Genomic DNA, 19670 nt, shown 5'->3' with positions numbered 1-19670 from the left:
ATCACATGATTTGCACATTTTCAGCAGAATGCTAATTAATATTATCAGAAGGGAAACCAAACAAGAGAAAAAAGATGTAAAACTGTTTTAATGAAACATTTATTCATGCGTGAGGAGGAGGAGGCAGGACGCCAGACTTGATAAGTATTTAAGCAGGAAATTTCATATTATTTTAAGCTTCCAAGCTCTGCAGCAGAATATTAAGTCAGATCAAAAGTGCAGTCCATTAACCCTAGAATTAAATTTATATTTAAGTGAAATATTAGTTCACTACACTTGCTTGCACCAAACATTATAGTTTGTACAAGTGGTTATAGCAGTGGCTCTCAAAGAAGCAGTCAGGACCCCACTGTGAGCCAAGAAATGCCCAGTGGGGGATGTTGAAAGGATTTTCTGTAATCACATGAGACTTAAAAATTATTCAAAGCTGCAAATTTTGCTATATTTTAAAGACATAAACCGTCATCATAACTCAGTTCAAACTGTATAAAAGGTTGGTTATTTGTTCCTCATTTGCTGGTGTTTATTCAATTCAATTCAAAAATATTTTATTAATCCCAAAGGGAAATTAGGTGTTGTTGCAGCTTATCATCCTGGTTTCATTCAAGAATTGTTATAGATGCTGATAGCTGTGAGCAGGAAGGATCTTCTGCAGTGAATCCGAAGAATCTGTCCACAGATACCGATCCGTCCACCTGGATCCAGCTTGCTGTCAGATCCGGTGGGCCTCTTGATCCTCCTGGACAGCAGGACTGACCGAATGCCGGGCAGAATTTCTCCCTGAGCAATGGTCACTCCTCCCAGCAGTCTGCCGAGCTCCTCATCGCCACGGACGGAAAGGTGCAGGGGGATGATCCCGGTCCTCCCATTGTCACGAGCAGAGTTTCCCACCAGCTCCAGGATCTCGGTGGTCATGTGCTAGAGCATCGCCGCCAGGTTGACGGGGATTCGTCCACGGTGCCTCCTTTTCAACTCATTTGGGATTTTTGGGGCTGAAGTTGAGGTATATGAGCTTTTGAGATGTTAATCAGCTGCTCCTGGTTGTTAAAAACACCTTGTTGCCATGGTAACGCATCATAACAAATGCCCAAAAATAAAAAGCTTTCATTAAAAATCCTTCCAGCTGCAAAGCATCCGATACCAGAGGAAATAATCATTCAAAAAATGTGATTTACATCCAGAAAAAAAGAGGAATTAAAGTTTTCAAAAGTAATAACTCAGAATGAATGTGACAAAGCTGCTTCAACATTCAGCCACTCCAAGTGGCGCAATTCTATAAATGTATGTATTATGTTTATTTTTATTTTTTTTTCAGATGTTTATGCTTTAACCAGCCAAAGCTGGAGTCACATGTGTCTTCTACTGTTGTTTTGTGGGTTAATATTAAGGAACTACTGACATAACGTTATACTTATGTAGGTACCTAAAGAGCCTGTTGGCCGAGGGCCCCCTGTAGGCGATGTTATTGAAGAAGACCTCCAGCTCGTTGTCGTTATCAAAGTCTGCAGCAATAACAGTTCGTACTGGGGACGGCATGGAAAACTTCTGAGAGGCGATGTCCTGAGGAACAAGAACACATGCACACACCTTTACTGAAACGTTGCTGCTTTAGAAAGCCAAAGTAAAAAAAGCTTAATTTGAACTGAATATCCAGTTTGTTTAGTCTAGAATACTGTTAGCAGAGCATGTGTGTCTGATAGTAGACATAAAAGGCTCATTCTAAGGACATTTATTAACTTTTTTTTTTGGTTTGTCAGACAGATGTTTGACAGATGAGAGAACTCTGATAACCTGTTGTATATCTGCAGAAGAATTAGAGCTTTTAAAAGTTTCCTTTCTACAACCTGCTGTTTTCCAAATACTGGAGACTTTTCCATAACCTTAAGGTCACAATTTTAGACTTCCCTGAAAATAAACTCATCAATCAAAAAACTTGTGCCCAGTCCATGAGTTAGATGACTTTAAATAATGGTGTCGTGCAAAGCCTTTGACATAAAATAAGGCAGAAGTTTCCTCTCTGTTCAAGTTCGCCAAGAAAAGAAAAGTCTCCAGCAGAGTTTTTGCATGTGGAAGTAACAGATATGTCCTCGCTTCAGTGACACTGTGATAAGTCTGGAAAGAGTTATAGAGTGACCCTGCCCTCCCCCAGTATTTACTTCCCCATTTTAATTATAAGGCTCATAAAGCTGCAGAGGTAAGGGCCACCCACACTTGCATTCTCCTTCTCAGGTGAAGGAGAGAGGATGGCTGTCCAAGGCCTCGAGGTAAAAGGGCAAGAGCAGCTCCACATATCAACTAGTTAAGTTGATGTGGCATTAAAAAGAAAGAAGCTCTCAGCAAAAACAATACTGAGCCCAAAATTAAAAAGATTTACATTTGGTCTAACACGGGGGTGTCCAAATGTTTTCATACGTGGGCCAAAACTATTAAGATGAAAGGACTCGTGGGCCACAAAAATGTGAATTTAACTCTTAACATGAACAATATTTTGGAGAATGGACAATTTTACTACGGGCAGCACGGTGGTGCAACTGGTAGAGCTGCTGCCTCTCAGCGAGCAGGTCCTTAGTTCAAATCCCTGTCCAGGGGCCTTTCTGGGTGGAGTTTGCATGTTCTCTCTGTGCATGTGTGGGTTTTCTCCAGGTACTCCGGTTTCCTCCCACAGACTAAAAACATGCATGTTAGACTGATTGGTAACTCAAAAATTGTCCCTAGGTGTGATTGAGAGAGTGAATGGTTGTTTGTCTCTTTTGTCTCTATGTGGCCCTGTGATGGACTTGTGACCCGTTCAGGGTGTACCCCACCCCTCACACAGTGATTGCTGGACATGGGCACCAGCGACCCTCGTGACCCAAAATGGAAGAAGTGGGTAAAGATAATGGATGGATGGATGGATGGATGGATGGACAATTTTACTACAGTAATTTTGGTGGAGAAAGAGTTTTAAATTGTTGTAGTTCCAAAAAATTATAAGCCTCATAAACACTAAGCTTATATTTTTTTAATTAAAAAATATGTAATTTATTTGATTTGTTGGGTCTATGTTTGTTGTTTTTTCATGTTTGGAAAGTTCATTTTAGTCTGTTCTCAGCAACAAAAGCCTAATTTAAGTAAGTGTCTCTTTTTACAAGGGGGTTGATCAAACGGCCCAAAAGGCCACCAGATTGATAGAAAGTTTGATAAAGTTGATCAACTCGTATGTAGATGATACCACGTTATATTCATTGAAAAATGTTGAATTTCTCTACATTATTTTATCAACTACAATATTTAGCCAAGTTTTATGAATTATTATCTAAAAGTCTCCTTTTTGTTAGAAATCAGTAAAGTTTTTTGGTGCGTTGTACCATGAAGTTAAAATAAAAAGATTATTGCCAAAGGTTTATATTTTTGCTTAATATTGCTCATTTTGAGAAGATTGTTTTTCATCCGTTTTGCTGTTAAACCTAAACATTATATTAAAAAAGAGATTACCAACAAATTTGCAGAAAGTCTGCATCGTCCTCTTAAGCCTGCTGGCCACAATGATACCATTCTTAAACTGCAGCTGTGGGCCGCACATAAATCACTCCAAGGGTCGCAAAGGGCCCTCGGGCCGTACTTTGGACACCCGTGGTCTAAGATCTGACACCAGCAATGGCCTTTAAAATTTAGTAAATTGTACTGTGTTGCAATGAATTCCTCAACATCACTTTGTAATATCATGTCAAAGCAGTGTAAAGTTTTATGTCAATTTTGATTCCATATTAACCAAATAAACTTTTACAAGTTCCATTTGGCACTTTCTCCACAAATTTAAATCAATATTCCCTGTGTGAGAGCGAGACAGTGAATACGTGTATGTGTGAGGCGTATGCACGAGTCTGTGTGTACGTGTGTGTTCGAGCTACAGCAAGGCAAACCTCTTCAATAGATTTTAATTAAAGCATAAACAGGCCTAATCTGCACTTTGCACTACCAAGGCAAGCTGCTGGCTCAGCCTGATTTAATTGGTGGTTTACTGAAGTGATACAACAGCTTCATTATGCATGTCAAAGGCCTACATGGGGTTATTATTGGAGGTGTCAGCTTATGTGGGTGAAAAGGGTCTGAAATATGTTGTAGGACTGTAATTTAGGAGCTCGGTTTAAAACAATACCCTACTAGTCTTCAGGCGTTTGTAGGAGAAGATGCATGTGTGGCTCCAGTGGAACTGCTGCTGGACACATTAACCCTTTGTTTGACCCCTATAAAAATGACTCCTGTGACGTTTATCTCTTCGATAAAGGATGTAGAGCGGGGAAGTGACAGGTCTATCCCAGGATCTCCACAGGTTTACACACAGCACAGCTCAACTCTGCAGTAAAACACAACACTGCCTCACAGGAGTTGTCTGCAGAGTTGTTAAGAGAATAAATTGCCACCCACGTGTCTTTAAATACCACTTAAAACCCAAAGTGGGCCATGTGAGTGGTGATAATTCATTAGCCAATTGTTGGAACTGATAAGAAGGTGATTCCGGTGATAATGGGTGAGATAAGTTGTTTTTTGTGTTGCTTTCCCATTAAACATTGTTTGCTGTTAGAAGGGGGAGCATGAAGACCAATTATCACTTTTGGAAAGTTTTAACAACCGCAGCTGGAATGAATTACATCGTCTCATCAGATATATTTTGATCACTTTAGCTTAAAAAAAAAAGAACTATAGTGCCAGCAAACCCCTAGCACTCTTTTTTTACTTAAAGCTATATGACACAACAACTATCAATTATCTATTTAATAGATAAAGAAAGATTTTATTATGGCAAAACATGCAGATCTGTAACATTCAAAACCACCTTCATGGTAATTTAATCTAAGGGATGTATTTTGACTGAACTGATTTTTGTAGATTTCCAAAATCAGTTAAAATAAAAATCAACCAATGCCACTTTTTCAGGGTGATGTGTTTAATTAAAAAAAAAAAAAAAAAAAAAAAAAAAAATGTTAAGTTTGACAACAATTTTCAGGTTGAATTCTTTACTAAATGAAAATAATTATTAACAAATTAAATAGTTTGAAGCTTTATGCGGATTACCTGCAGCGATTCAACCTCAAATTCAGTAGTAATTAACCATTTTCATTAACATTTTATTACATTTTTTTTCCTCACTTGCTCTTGTATGAGGCGGACGCATTCTCTTCCCTCTCCTGTTCTCCTCCTGCTTTTTTGCTCTCTGTCTGTGGATTGGAGCTCCTATTTTACACATCTTCCGAAACAAAAACTGCTGTTATGGATCTGATCAGCTGGACTTTCAACGCAAATCTTTTCAAAAAAGCGTCAGGGTCCTGGAGAGCCCTCATGTCCCACTGAGAATCTCAGGAAAACACCAAAGACGTATACAATCGGATTTATGATAACAGGTTTCCTGCTTTTTGGAATCGGCTGGTTCCTGGTCTATCATCATACAAGAAGACAGTTGCAACTAATTTGGCCCTCGTCAGGCTGCCTGTTGGTGAAGGTTTGCTTTGTGCTTCGAGGACTCAAAATCAGCTGATTTACGAGCTAAACCGTAAGATGGAGGTGATTTGTGAGAATCACAGGCCACCTGCAGCTTTGGGACTCACCAGCATGTTGGAAACGACCTTGGAGGAGGCTTGTAAACATGGACCAGTGGAATGCCCACTAATCTGGCCATTTTAGATCTTGAAAATACCAGCAGGACTCAAGGCTGACAAGAAAAAACAGTCTGCCTGAATAAAATCAACAATTGCAGCTCATATGAATCTGACTCTGCCGGTTATCAATTTCTCCTGGGAAATGTGTAAACTAAGGAAGAGTTTTGTCTACTGTAACTCCCCACCCCACACCCCCCACCCTACCCGAGAATTTCTGTGGAGGCTTATCATAACTGTGCCGGCTGACCATCTTTTTATCAGGATTATGGTCTATCTGGAAGTGCTTCATGGATCACCTCGCTGTCAAATGCATATATAACGTGTTTATAAATGTGTTTGCTGGTAGAGCTTTTTGATGTCTTAAATCGTGGCCTGATAGGACAAGGTGTGAAGAGTTCTTTTTTGTAATGCCACTATCCTATCCTCATGGATTTTTCCCATTTTCTACCTAAAAAAGTATTCTGAAAAGGATAAGAGGCCGAGCTATCATAGCAGCAGGTGCACTCCACCCATCTTTCGGACCACTGTATGAACATATTATCGCTGTATCTCAGTACAATGATAATAAGGCTTATTCTGATTCTGTTTAGGGCAGTACGGTGGCGCAACTGGTAGAGCTGCTGCCTCTCAGCAAGAAGGTTGTCAGTTCAAATCCCGGTCCGGGGGCCCTTCTGGATGGAGTTTGCATGTTCTCTCTGTGCATGCGTGGGTTTTCTCCGGGTACTCCGGTTTCCTCCCACAGACCAAAAACATGCATGTTAGACTGACTGGTAACTCTAAATTGTCCCTAGATGAGAGTGAGAGAGTGAATAATTGTTTGTCTCGTTTGTCTCTATGTGGCCCTGTGATGGACTGGAGACCTGTCCAGGGTGTCCCCCGCCCCTCGCACAGTGATTGCTGGACATGGGCACCGGCGACCCCCATGACCCAAAATGGAAGAAGCGGGTAAAGATAATGGATGGATGATTCTGATTATTTTGGCTTAGTTCATGAAACAGACTTAATACTCTCTAAATAATAAGCATAAGTGTGACTGTTCTTTAATGAGATATCTTAATGCTATCAATATCTAAAAAAAATGCTTTCATAATAGCTCAATTACAACTCCAAACCCTTGTATTGCATCATAACCAGGGCCAACACAATGAAATTAATATGTTGAGTGATCTGTACAGATTAAAATGATCAGTACTTCAGTGTGTGCTGCGTGTCAGTCCCATCTAAGTAAATAATTGTGGTGAGATAACTGAGCATCTTCTTTGGATAACTCAATAACTGCAGAATAATGAACAGAAGAGTAATACTTTTCACCATTCTGTATATGTTTACTGTGTTTTACCTTCACTGTAATGAAATAAGTACAAATTGTAGTGCTGATCAAATCTATTTGTTGCCCACCTTGAATCTCTGTTTGCGGTTGTTTAGCTGAATATACAGACGATGAGGTCCGTTCCAGTTTCCGTAGACAATGTCAGTCCTGCCGTCACGGTTGAAGTCTCCCAGAGTCACCCCTCTGCCATGCTGCATGGGGTCTTCCACACCTGAAATGACACGATAAAAGGTTGTTATTCGCTAAAACCAACGTTGCTGTGTTGTTTCTTCACAAGCTTTACAAGATACATCAAGAATAAACAAAACTACAACCTCCTAAATTCCACCTGGCCTTACCAGCCTGCTGTGCCATGTCAGTAAAAGTCCCATCTCCATTGTTCTTAAACAGGAAGTTAGAGCCGTACTCATTGTCGCAGAAAACATCCGACAGAGTCTGACTGACAATAGGCCCCACCACGACACCTCGCCCCCCTGAATAGATGGACACGGTGAGAAAAAAAACAGAGCAGAACCTTTTAGAAAATAAAATGAAACGAAAAACATTTGAATCCCACGAAAGAGCAAAGTGAGAGAGAGCAACCCTGGAACAGAAGCAAGGGATCATTATTATGTTATTCCGGACCATTTGCTTAGAGCAGGTCAAGTATTTTTCTGACACAGACACTGATTCTGACAGGTTCAGGTAAACACAAACACAGCAAGCACAAGTGCAACCATGGCATTACAACACACGCTGAGAATCTAACCCAAGTCATTTTCTTCTTATGGAAAGATCACCATGACTATTCACTACACTCCCAATATCACCCCGTGATTTTCCAATGACTTTCTATTAAGTGAAGTATCCAACTGAAGTGTTTCACCTCAGACCAGCAGAGTTTAATTATGTAGCTGAAAGGGCTCGGATTGCCCTTCCTGCATGTGGAGTCGGTGTTGTGAGCCAGGACTGGCTCCTGATTTACTGGCCCGCTTCATCAGCCCAGACAAATATCACTCGCCCCCCACAGCCATAAACCACTAATGCCTCTCTTGAGATATGTAACCATCAGATATACAACTTCACCGGCTGTCCATCTGCTCTGATTAACGGCAGTTTGACGACAAAGCCATCCAGCGTACATTATTTATAGTGATTCGGAGCCAGCTTACTCTGCCCCCTTGGTGGATCAGATGATGTCCTTTATGTAAAAAGATCCAAAAATGATGAAGATTCATTCTGCTGCTCTCAAATACAAAGTCATGTCCCATTTTCAAAACTTACTGGGACATCGGCATCAAGGACTTTTCTGTGGTTACAATAAAGTGTCATTAATTCATGACGGCTTCAATTACGAAGAAACAAATCAGAGTTAAGGTGAGTGTTTTTGACATTTACTGTTCTGCTCCTCCATTAACCATACAGTTTGCCTGGTCCAAATCACAGAATGGAGCTGGGGAAGTGACAACTTTTAGGGACAATTACTAAAGAAATACTTACCTGTTTCAACACAGGGCATGCAGAAAAAAGAGGCTTACTTAAAACCAATCAGTTTTGACAAGATTTCAAACACAGCATTGGCAGTTTACTGTACAATATCAGAATCAGAATCAGAATCAGTTTATTATCGCCATGTCAATGAACGGGGTTCACAAACTAGGAATTTGCTTCGACATAAGGTGTGAATAGTAATAAAGTAAAATAAAGTAAAAATAAAGTAAATATTAAGTAAAAGTGAGAACATTACATAAGACATAAGCCTGTGTACACCCACAAATAAAGTAAAATTAAAAACATAACATAACCATATGTACACCCATACAATAGAAAACAATATATTATATATGTTAAACACGACGATACTAACTTTATGTGCAGTTTTTGATTCAAGCTGTTTAAACTGGAATGAGCTGATGAGAGTGGTGGTACAGAGGTTAGAAAAGGTGATTGAAAGGTCGTTGGTTCAAATTCATTGACTATTACATTAAACTGTACGTGGGAAAGGTGAAGCAACTTGCATCCACCCTCATTTGCCCCACACTGGGCCCTTAAGCAAGCCCCCTAACACACAGTGAAAGTCAGTCCTCCCTCTCTTTACTAAACGAAATTACAATTAAATCTTGAAAAGTCTCTTTTCCTTGTTTCCTCTGAAGCTCTAAAGTCTTACATAGACTTGCACTTCTGCAGATGTCACTTTAAATCACATCAAAGGTCTGGAAGCATCATGTCACACTTTCAGCATCAGGTTTTCAAACCCACCAATTAACTTGTCGACTCCAGCTTGCTCTGCCACGTTGGAGAGTGCGACGACACCGTGTGACAGGTCACTGGCTGCCTCATCTACTTCTATCAGAGCGTGAGGACCCACACTTCCACTGGCATAGTTGGCAATGTAGATTGCATACCGGCCTGTACCCTGTACAAAAATGAACAATTTATTTTCATCATTAAGCAACATATTTATTTTATTTATTTATTCCACATTGCATAGTGTTGTAAAATAAAATCTGTTTATGCTTGTACAATTTCTAAAGCTTAAAGTGTGACTAGTATACTTCCTGTTTCTTATTTGTGACAGCACCCACCCAACCGGACTTTGCACAATACACGTTGAGCAGGTGAATATTCTAGAAGCTAGAGTGAGTCACCGCCCTATACACGTTGAGCAAGTGAACATTCTAGAAGCCTTGACCAAGCACCGCCCGAATTTAGACTATAGCTGAGCAGCACTTCCTCTTTCAGCAGACAACGCAGAGCAAAGGCTGACTTCAGATCACTTTTACAGGTTGTATCGTTTGTCTCCATTGAATGCGCATTCAATGTTTTATTTTGTACTTTAACTAACATTTAATCAAATACAAAAGTAATCTGTGACTGTTAATCATTTAATTTATTAAATTTGATTATTGAATTTAAAGAGAGTTCGTCTGTCATGTTTCAGTGTCTGTACTTCCTTGATCCACAGTAAAACCAAACAACGAACTTTGGGGCGGATAGAGTGAGTCGATTTACGCCAACAATAGGAAAGCAGAAAACTCATGAAGAAATAATGCAGTTCAGCATTTTTCATCCATCATCTCACAAAAATACCGTATACGGTATTTCCCCTCTTTTTAAAGATCTCTGCAGCCACTCATGAGTCTGAGAAAAACAAGAAAATAAACTTGAGCGGCATTTTTTATTTTCATACAGACATTGGTAGATGTTAATCTTTGGGTAAAATAAAATTATCAGATGCTTCTGATCAACTCTAAATAACACCGATGAGCAGTTCAAACATGATGATAAAGTTTTTTTAAAACCTGCAACCCAGCAAATGTAACCAATCCACTTATCACCAATCTCCTTAATGTCCTGCTTAACATTCAGTCTCCTCCTTATTTGTCATAAAGTGCAACATAATAAATAACAATAAGTCAGTAATTTAAGTCTCTTGTTTGGTGTATTTTTAGAATCAGAATCAACTTTATTGTCATTGCACAGTTAAGTACAGCAAAATTACGTTCCGTACAGCCGTCCGAAGGGTAGACAGAAGTGTACCGGGGCTGCAGCTTCTATGAAGAGCTGCCCTTATTCTTAGATAAGAAAAGGGAAAGAACACACGAGGAGAGAAGGTATAAAAAAAAAAATCTCACACTGTGTCCTTGGACAAAGGGTAAGGCAGCAAAAAAATCTACCTCAGAAAAAGCAACATAGATAGACATACTGATAATACATTTTTTTTTGGGGGGGGGGGGGAGACAAGACGGTGAGATTGTCCATGAACACTTCCAGATAGTTTCCATAGTCCTGATAAAGGATGTTACAGTGTCTATTAGCCGGTACAACTCTGGAAAGGTCCACAGATGTTCTCGGGGGTGAGCAGGAGCAGAGATTTTTGATTTCCGTATCCACCAGGAGCAATTTGAGATTAAGTTGGCCTGTCCAAGTCTGAGCTGGGAGGTCAGATTCAGATAATCAACAACTGTTTTGGGTAGGCCGACTACCGATTTCATGTCTGCCTTCTTCTGCTGGTACACTCAATGGTGAATCCAAAACAGCCAGATTTGTGGATATTCCGCCGGTCTGTACTTGTTAGCCTTCTCCAAGGTCGGTTCCTTCATTCTGGCGAGTTCTAGAAGCTGCAAGTGGCCCACGATTCTCAGAAATCGGGTTCAGCTTACAGTTAAATCCTTCACATTAGGCAGACAGCCTCATTATTGCCAAAACTGCTGCCAACGTCTTCCGAATTTGTTGATATCCCACTTATCAGGAAAAACAGCAGAAACCCTGTTATCATAAATCCAATTATATATGCGTCTTTTACATCCTCAATGGACAATACAGACAGACACATCATCTTTCATTCACCCCAGGAATCCATGACATATCCAGCTGCATGTGTCCCTTTAGGGCATGAGGGTTCTCCTGCACCCTGTCTCCTTGTCGAGAACATTTTATCAAATGCGTCGCTAACCAGATCCATAATTTACGATTCGGAGAATGTGTAAAGAGAGGCTCTGATACACAGGACAAAGAGCAAAGCAGGAGAATGGCAGGAGAGAGAAGAAGAGCGACCAGCTTCATCGAGGGCAAGGGTGTTTTATCTGATGGAACTATATTTTCAGACACAGAAAGCTCTGAGATAAGTAAGAAAACTTATCAAATTTACATACATTTATGAAATAATCTGACGGAGAGATGGAGAGATGGATGGAGAGAACATCTGTAACATTATCCATTGCATTTTTTATTTATTTTTTTTTAGATACCCTGGCTTAAAATGTTACTTTGAATCTTGTTTGGTTTTTGTCTGTTATTTTTCTTAAATCAATTACAATAAATTTATATAAATCCTTATGGAAACAAAGGTCAATCCAAACACTTTTCTCAAAAGCATAGTATAATATACCATTCATTTTGTCTAAATGAAATCAAATTTAATATAATTTACATCGTTCTCAAATAAAAAAAAATTGTCTAAAAAAGTGATTAGGAAACTAATTAAAAATATATTTTGTCATATAGACATTTAAATTTAGTCTATTTTTACCAAAAAAAAAAAAAAAAAAAAGATCATATCACCACCATTACCTGGATGCAACTTTGGAACAGCATTTCAATACCTTTAGAATTGTGTTGTAAATACCTTAAGAATCTCAAACAAAAGAAAAACAAATTAATCTCCAGCATGATTACATTATTAGCTCTAGAATTGATTTGCTATACTCTTATACCAGTCTATGCTGCTTTTGTCTGTTATTTAGTTGGAAAAAAGTATATTTTTAGATAATAAAAAAAGATTGCAATATGTGTGTATATTGTTACAAGTGCGCAACAAAATAATGAGCTAAAATTGTTTTTAAAAATGACTTTTTAAATCCATGAAGATTATGACACCTTTATTTGCAACATCTTGCAAAAAGATCTGAAGCTCTCGATTTGGACCTCTCTAAAAGGATTTTAAGCTACTGCTAAGCTCAATGCAAAAATCAACGCAGACATGTATGTTCCTGTTTTTAGTATCTTACAATGGTTTATAATGTAGCATGTTTTTTTTTTATTTTGTTTTATCTCACTTCTTTTATATACTTTTCATTTTATATGCTTTCATATGAATAGTTTTTTTTGTTGTGTGCACCTCATTTTGTTTAAAACAGGTCTCTCTTGTAAAAGAGTCCTCATGACTCAATGAGACTAACCTGTATATAAATAAACTTGAACGAATGAAAAAAGCAGCTTTTAAAAAAGATTTCTAAGTTGGCACATCATTTACATTTTGATCATATCACTATTAGACAAAAAAAAAAGTCCAATATTTGCACAAAAAGTTAATGGCAGACCTGTTTGTGTGACTAAAATAAGACTGAAGTTACTGTAGATATTTTGCTGAAAAAAATATTTGTCACTCTTCTTTTTTACCCTTGCAAAGGTCGGACACCTTTTCTTAATCAAACCAGTTCTTTCCTCTCTTTAACTTTGCTTATCCTGCTTCTTGCCCCTTACTACACAACCCACCCTGACTTCTCCTCAGTCAGTCTCCCTCGCTCGTTCGTTCTTCGGAGATTAATTTCACACTCCATTATCAGTCAGAGTCCCTGCAGACACAAACTCACAGACGGAACCACACTAATAGACTATACACTCAATTTCAATGAGCTTTCGCACAGATCTACATATTTCCATCAATGCAAACACACGTGCACATACTGTATGCAAGACCACACAAACAAAAACCATTTCACTGCTTGTGATGCCATTACTATAAAAACAGAAAGGCAAACAAGTCAGGTTGTATAAATTAGGCTGTGCTGTATACGGAGATGTTAAATACATTCACACTTTCAGAAGAAGAAAAAAAAAAGAGCTAGAATAAAAGACCTGAAGGCCACCGGCTGTTACTTAAAGTTAAAAGTCAATGATTTTTCAATAAGTCTTCACTCCAGGCTAACTTCTGTCATCAGGGTTTGCAGTATGAAGAGTACAGCCTGCACAGTGCATGTTGCTGCTACAGTTGTGAGTATCCGTTCCATCAATCTTCCTGAATGTGTCATTCTTTGGCTATTTAAAAAAAAATTATACCATATTTTCCAGCGTATAAGTCGCTCCGGAGTACAAGTCGCATCAGTCAAAAAAAGCATCATGAAGAAAAAAAAAATAACATATATAAGTCACGTTGGTGTATAAGTCGCATTTATTATGCATCACTGCTGACCTGCTGTGTTTATTATGAATTTATTTAATGGTCAAAACAGCTTCTTTTCGCCTGGGCGGCACGGCACCATCCATCCATCACGATCAGAGCCGCTAGCTCTCCAGTGTTCCTCCGCCTGCACCAGCTGAGTGAAGCGAGTGCAAATGGGAGGACTCGCTGTTGCAGTTCTTAGAAAATGAAAGCGTCAGTCAAAAATTTGCGTTATGAAAATGAAAAAAATTTACGTATATAAGTCGCTTCGACGTATAAGTTGCAGGACTGACAAATCTATGCAAAAAACTGTGACTTATACACCGGAAAATATGGTATATTGTAACAATTATCAGTTAATGGAGTTTTCAAAACTTGCATCTTTTCTCCTGCCTGCCTGCTCCAGGTGAACTGATCCATCAGATCAACCCCTCAACATGTCACCTTCATCTGTTCGTTTAGGAATAATATTGAGATGGCCATTCCAAGGAGACTAAGAGATGACAAATGCACCTCTTTAGCTTAAAGATAACACTTTATTTATGAGCAAACGAGACCGAACACATTAAATACGCAGCTGGGAAGCAGTATGTAATGGCTTTGGTCATGCAACCTTCTGCTTTTGTTCCATATGTTCTCCAACACAACATGCTCAGTAATAGGAACAGTGGATCTGCTTGAACTGGCACATCAGGACTTTGGCTTCTTGTAAAAGAAGTGTGCAATTAAAGACATATCTTTCCAATCTGTTTGGCACCTGTACATCTACTAGTGCCCAGTGGTATGAGACGGAAAAATAAAAAACCCTATTGTAATCCCTGTAGTCCTTTTCCTCTTATTACTCTTTTTATCCAAACTCCTGATTAAACTGAAAATTGTATGAGTGTGAAAGAGATAAGGGACAAAGAGAGAGCGTGTCAGTCAGAGGAGGGAAAAGGAATATAGCCAAGGATGGTGGAAAAGGGGGATAAAAACAAAGTAAGTGATAGGAAGCAAAAAAAAAAAAATTGCTACGAGCAGAAAGCAGCAGTGCACAGTCATCACTCCCCCCTCATACAATGTCCTGTAAAACAAACGAGCCTTTGCTTCTGTAATTACACTGGTGCGATGGACAGAGGAGAGAAAATGGCCCACCATTCCCCCAAATGAACTGTCAGAGCACATGCTGAGAGGGGCGGTGTAGGCAGGGCATGAGTTATCACTGGTAAACAAACAGAAGCACCCGTGCATGAGGAACCAACGTGTGTGCCCGCAGAGCACATCTACAGCTCGTGCTGCACTCTGCGCTGTCTGTGCACGCGTGCGCAGTACCTTCCTGTCCACACACGCCACTGAGCGCCCAGCCATCGGGTTGGATACGTCTCGGTGCTCGTTGATGTCGTCATTCAGCAGATCCTCAAAGCGTCCATTGCGAAACTTAAACAGCTTGTCAGAATATGTTGCCCGACCTCGGAGAAACAGAGAAGCAGAGTTCAGGAGTAAATAGACTTTACGCATCACGAGAACCATGAAAGAAAAGATCAGTTTGCTGTGGTTGAGATAAAATCTTAGAGTTTAAGGAGTGGAGTGCTGCAGAGCGGCTCCAAAACTCTCCGTATGATTAATAGCAGCATTGTTATCTGATGAGATAACCTTAGTTACTGCTTCAATTACTTCTTGTCTGTATGTAAAGGAAGCCTAACCACTACCTGTACAGCATGCATTTGTACCAGTTTGTGCCGTACCAGAGAAAGCATTATTGGTGTTAAGTACATAAATCTCCTCCCGCCCGTCCCCATCTATGTCACACGCTGTCACTCCAATGGCGTTGCCTTGACGGTCTCTCAGGGCGTAAAATGGGGAACTGCGGTCGTCAACAGCGATGTTGACAAGCCTTTTACTCTCCTTGTCATACTTTAGCACCAGGTTTGGACCATTGTAGCTGTCAACAAGAGGAGACAGTCAGTTGCACTGCAGTTGTTTTATTTTGGCTACATGTTCAGAAGTTGTAACAATAAGGACTCAAAACATGCAAAACAATGATCGTAAGTTACTTCAGTTTATGTATAAATATTTTACCACCGTTATTAATTTCAGAATTTTGTACAAATCAGTTTTGAAATTACAGTGGTTTTATATTTGTTCATGGCCATAGTTTCTCCTCAGCTCCTCTGCGTAACATTCACACCTGTAATTCATTAGTAAGCATCTCAGCTGCTTTGACTCACCAATCAACCTTCCCAGCAGACAAAACTGTTTATTTCCTGCTTTGTCAATACCTCATACGTACACAATCTCTACACCTGTTTGTCAATCTCTTTTTTTTTTTTACCTGCACTTCCTAATAATGTTTTCACTTAATACATTTTTTTTTTTTAATTCTACCTGTCTGCCTGCACTGTCCAATTTGAAAACCGTGTGCAACTGTTTGTTATATGGGAAAAAAAAATGGTTTGAGGAATTGGCAAAATCATAAAAATATATTCAGACGTTAGGAGTTCTGTTGTGTACAGTATGGCAGAACAGTGGTTCTAATGCTTCACGGCAAGAAGGGTGCAGGGTCACCAGCTGACTTTTCTGTGTCGAGTTTGCATGTTAGCCTCGTGCATATGTGGTTTTTCTCGAGTACCGTATTTTTTGCCCTATAAGTTGCGTTTTTTGACATAATTTGCATGCCCTGCGACTTATAGGCTTAAGCGACGTATTTATGGATTTTTTTCCACCCATATTTATAAATCAATTTTTGGCTGAGATATGACCATTTTCATTCATTCTGACTGAAAAAAATTAACACTAGCATTTTCAGTCACTAGAGGGCAGTCGAGTAGTAAGGCATGCCGTTGAATCATGTAATAGGTAAAAGTGGCTATAATGACAAATTCAAAAAAGTTCAAGACAAAAACAACTGTACTTTTTTTTATTATACTTTGCTTTATACTTTATTGTTTTTGTCTTGAACTTTTTTTGAATTTACCATGTCCTGGATGACTGAGAATCTTCACCAGCTATTAATGACATAATCGGCTTGCCATACCCTGCCACCTTTGTTCTTCTCACTGCTTGGAGCAACCGTCAAATCAGCTTCATTTCGCTGCACCGCCCCAGCGAAATTCAGCTAATTTGACCATTAAAGTGCATTTATTAAGTAAAGGTTCAACTGAGACACAACTTTGCTATAATTTCAAGCAAACAAATAATTGTTTTTAGGTGTTTATCTTGTTAAATTTCCAAGAAACGCACAGCAACTCGTCCCTCTGTGTTCCTACTTCCACATATCAGCTTTTGAAATACAGCTGATTTGAATGTCAAAGTGCATTCATTAAGCAAAAGTTAAATTGAGACACACCTTTACTATAATTTCGAGCAAACAAATGATTGTTTTTAAGTGTTAAACTTGTTAAATTCTTGTTAAAGTCCTCCCGTGCACGCTCCTGCGACTGCCGCAGCCAGTCGATTTTTGGCACAACACCGGCCCACGTTTCCGGTTTGTCAGCGGTGACACGTAACAAACGCGATGCATCAGCAGTGGCACATAGTAGATGTAACGTATACAGCGACGCAACATATTTATGGATTTTTCCACTTTATTAGACATATCTGGACTGATGCAACTTATAGGGCAGAGAGACGTTTACAGCGGAAAATACGTTATTATGGTTTCCTTCCACAGACTAAAAAACATGCATGTTAGCGTCATTCATAACTCCAAATTGTCTCCATGTGGTTTTGTGATGGTTTTGTCCAAGGTGTACCCTCCTCTCACACAAGGACTGCTGGAGATAGACACCAGCTCCCCCTGCAACCCAGAAACGAAATGCAGATAAAGAAAATGAATGGATGGACGGATGGTGAAGGGACATAATTTTATTTAAATTGTATTGTTTAGAACTTAATTGTTGGTATTTTAATATCCTCTGTTATTTTTTTTTTATATTTTGTGCGATTCCTTGTGTATGTTCCTTTGTACTGAAACTCCGGCACAACAATTTCGTGCAGGATCAATAACGTTCTATCTTATTTTATCTTATCTTATTCTGTCCTGTAGGATCAAAACATAAACTAAGGAAGTTTCACAGTGATTTCTATGAGTTAAAACTGTCTCCACCATTTACCTCTGCTGCCCTTTGTACAGAAAATATTACTACTTCTATGGTTTGTTTTAACCAACTACCCGTAAGTTTTATTCATTTATCAGAGTTCATTGTTGGATCAAAAATTTCTGTGTAGCTAATTTTATCGTTGAACATGTTTCCTTTTCATCAAATTATTTACTTTATTTATTTTGACACTATCCTGCTCACTCTTTGTTCCAGTGGACGGACCCTGTTCACAATTTAAGACATTGTAGGCCTGTGAGCATTATTGTCTCTTTTATCTTTATTTTTTATCTTTTTATAAACTTTTACTATTCTTGAGTTGGAGAAACGCACAAGAATTCCAATGTGTTTATATTATAATGTATCTGCGCAAATGATAAGAAATCATATTCTATTCTTGTTATTTTGAGGAGTGGTGGTGCAGAGGTTAGAGAAGGTGGGCCTGTGATCAGTAGGTCGCCAGTTCAACTCCCTGCGCCGACAACATCAAAATGTGGGTGGGAAAGGTGAAACACCCACACCTGCATCCACCCTCATTTCCCCCACTCTGGGCCCTTGAGCAAGGCCCTGAACCCCCACCATCTGCTCCCCCGGGCGCCCTAAATAGCAGCTCTCTGCAACATACAGAGGGCTGTGGTAGCTCGGTGGTCTGCTGCACCCGGCGTAAAAAATATCGCCAATCTTAGTGCGAGTTAGTTCGCTGTGGCGACCCCTGAAGAAGAGAGCAGCCGAAAGAAGAAAACATTTTTACTTAGTTAGTGTGTCTGTTTAAGACCAATTTCTACAAAATTAATCCACCCAAGGAGTGAAGATAAAAATCTATTAGACACACATAAATATGTTTAGTGTATGATAAAACTTCAGATCAATGCATAGTTCTTTTTTAAGTTTATTAACACTGTTTTACACATGCACCTGAAAGCTAACCAGGGACCAAACACTTTTGTGTCTTCTTAAGAAAAATGAACAGAAAAATAATTCAACCTTTCTAAGAGCATTTGGGCCATTTGAGGGAAAACTGTTAATCTGTTTATTATAAAAATGTCCTTGGCTTGATGCGATTTCTCCACACAGATTGATCTCACACCAAACTAAAAACTAAGCAGGTTTTTCAAAACACTGACTGACTTGGACTAAAACCTTTTTATGACACTCTAATAAAGTTCTTCAGGTGGTGTCACCTAAAATCATGCCATCAGTCTCAGGAGACAGAGACAACTATCATCACAGCAAAGCAAAACCTGACCCATTCTGCCCATTCCTGATCCTGTTGGGTCTGGGAGAATCTGCTCTGCTGAACTACATTAAAGTCTAACATAAAAGGCTCGTGTAATTTTAAGAACATTTTTATGCTTAACTATATTAGCTCACTTTTTTTTTTTTTTTACAAGGATATCAATTACTGACAAATTCAAGGGGTCATTTTCCCACTGGAACTAAAACAAGTTGTGATTTTATCCAATAACATGCAGATAAGAAAATGTTCAGCTACTAAAATGTGTGTAGTTTGAATCTAGGAAAATATTCCCCAAATAAATTAATTCTTATGTTTGAAAAAAATGCCAGAGGCCGTTTGCTTGAGACACATTTTGAAGAATAAAAATTAATGTAATTAAATTAGATTTGAATTAAATAAATGTGAATAAATACAGCTGGGCAGCTGGTGCTGAGTGACAGCAGTCAGATGTGTATTTCATCAAAAATCTAGTCATCAATTTCAGAGCAGCTTTTTCTAGAACTTAAAATGTGATTAATGGCTCGTTAATGTTTATTCTTACTACTTTGACTAATATTCCTACTTCACAGTTTTTCACTTATCGCTGGTCTTCAGGATACAGATCCCCCACGATAAACAAGGGACTACTGTAATAACTATGATAATTTTAAGATGTGACCTCTGTGATGGAGTTTGATGGTTTGAAAATAAGCATCAGGACCTATGTATGTATGTATGTATGTATGTATGTATGTATGTATGTATGTAT

The 19670-nt window shown here is 39.0% G+C and overlaps 1 protein-coding gene across 1 annotated transcript in view; it reads right to left on the bottom strand.

Moving 5' to 3' along the window:
- crtac1b (cartilage acidic protein 1b) overlaps positions 1-19670 on the bottom strand; it is a 28845-nt gene that overhangs the window by 5312 nt on the left and 3863 nt on the right. The window contains exons 2-7 of the mRNA XM_037685641.1: positions 15334-15530; positions 14921-15057; positions 9205-9361; positions 7305-7439; positions 7035-7177; positions 1424-1560 (exon numbers count right to left, since the gene is read on the bottom strand). Of these exons, the coding sequence (XP_037541569.1) occupies positions 1424-1560; positions 7035-7177; positions 7305-7439; positions 9205-9361; positions 14921-15057; positions 15334-15530 (906 nt within the window). The remainder of the gene's footprint in view (positions 1-1423; positions 1561-7034; positions 7178-7304; positions 7440-9204; positions 9362-14920; positions 15058-15333; positions 15531-19670) is intronic.

Source organism: Nematolebias whitei, chromosome 1 (assembly GCF_014905685.2).
Source record: "Nematolebias whitei isolate Nwh7 chromosome 1, NemWhi1, whole genome shotgun sequence".
Classification (NCBI taxonomy): Eukaryota; Metazoa; Chordata; class Actinopteri; order Cyprinodontiformes; family Rivulidae; genus Nematolebias; species Nematolebias whitei.
This window is presented reverse-complemented; position numbering and strand designations above follow the sequence as displayed.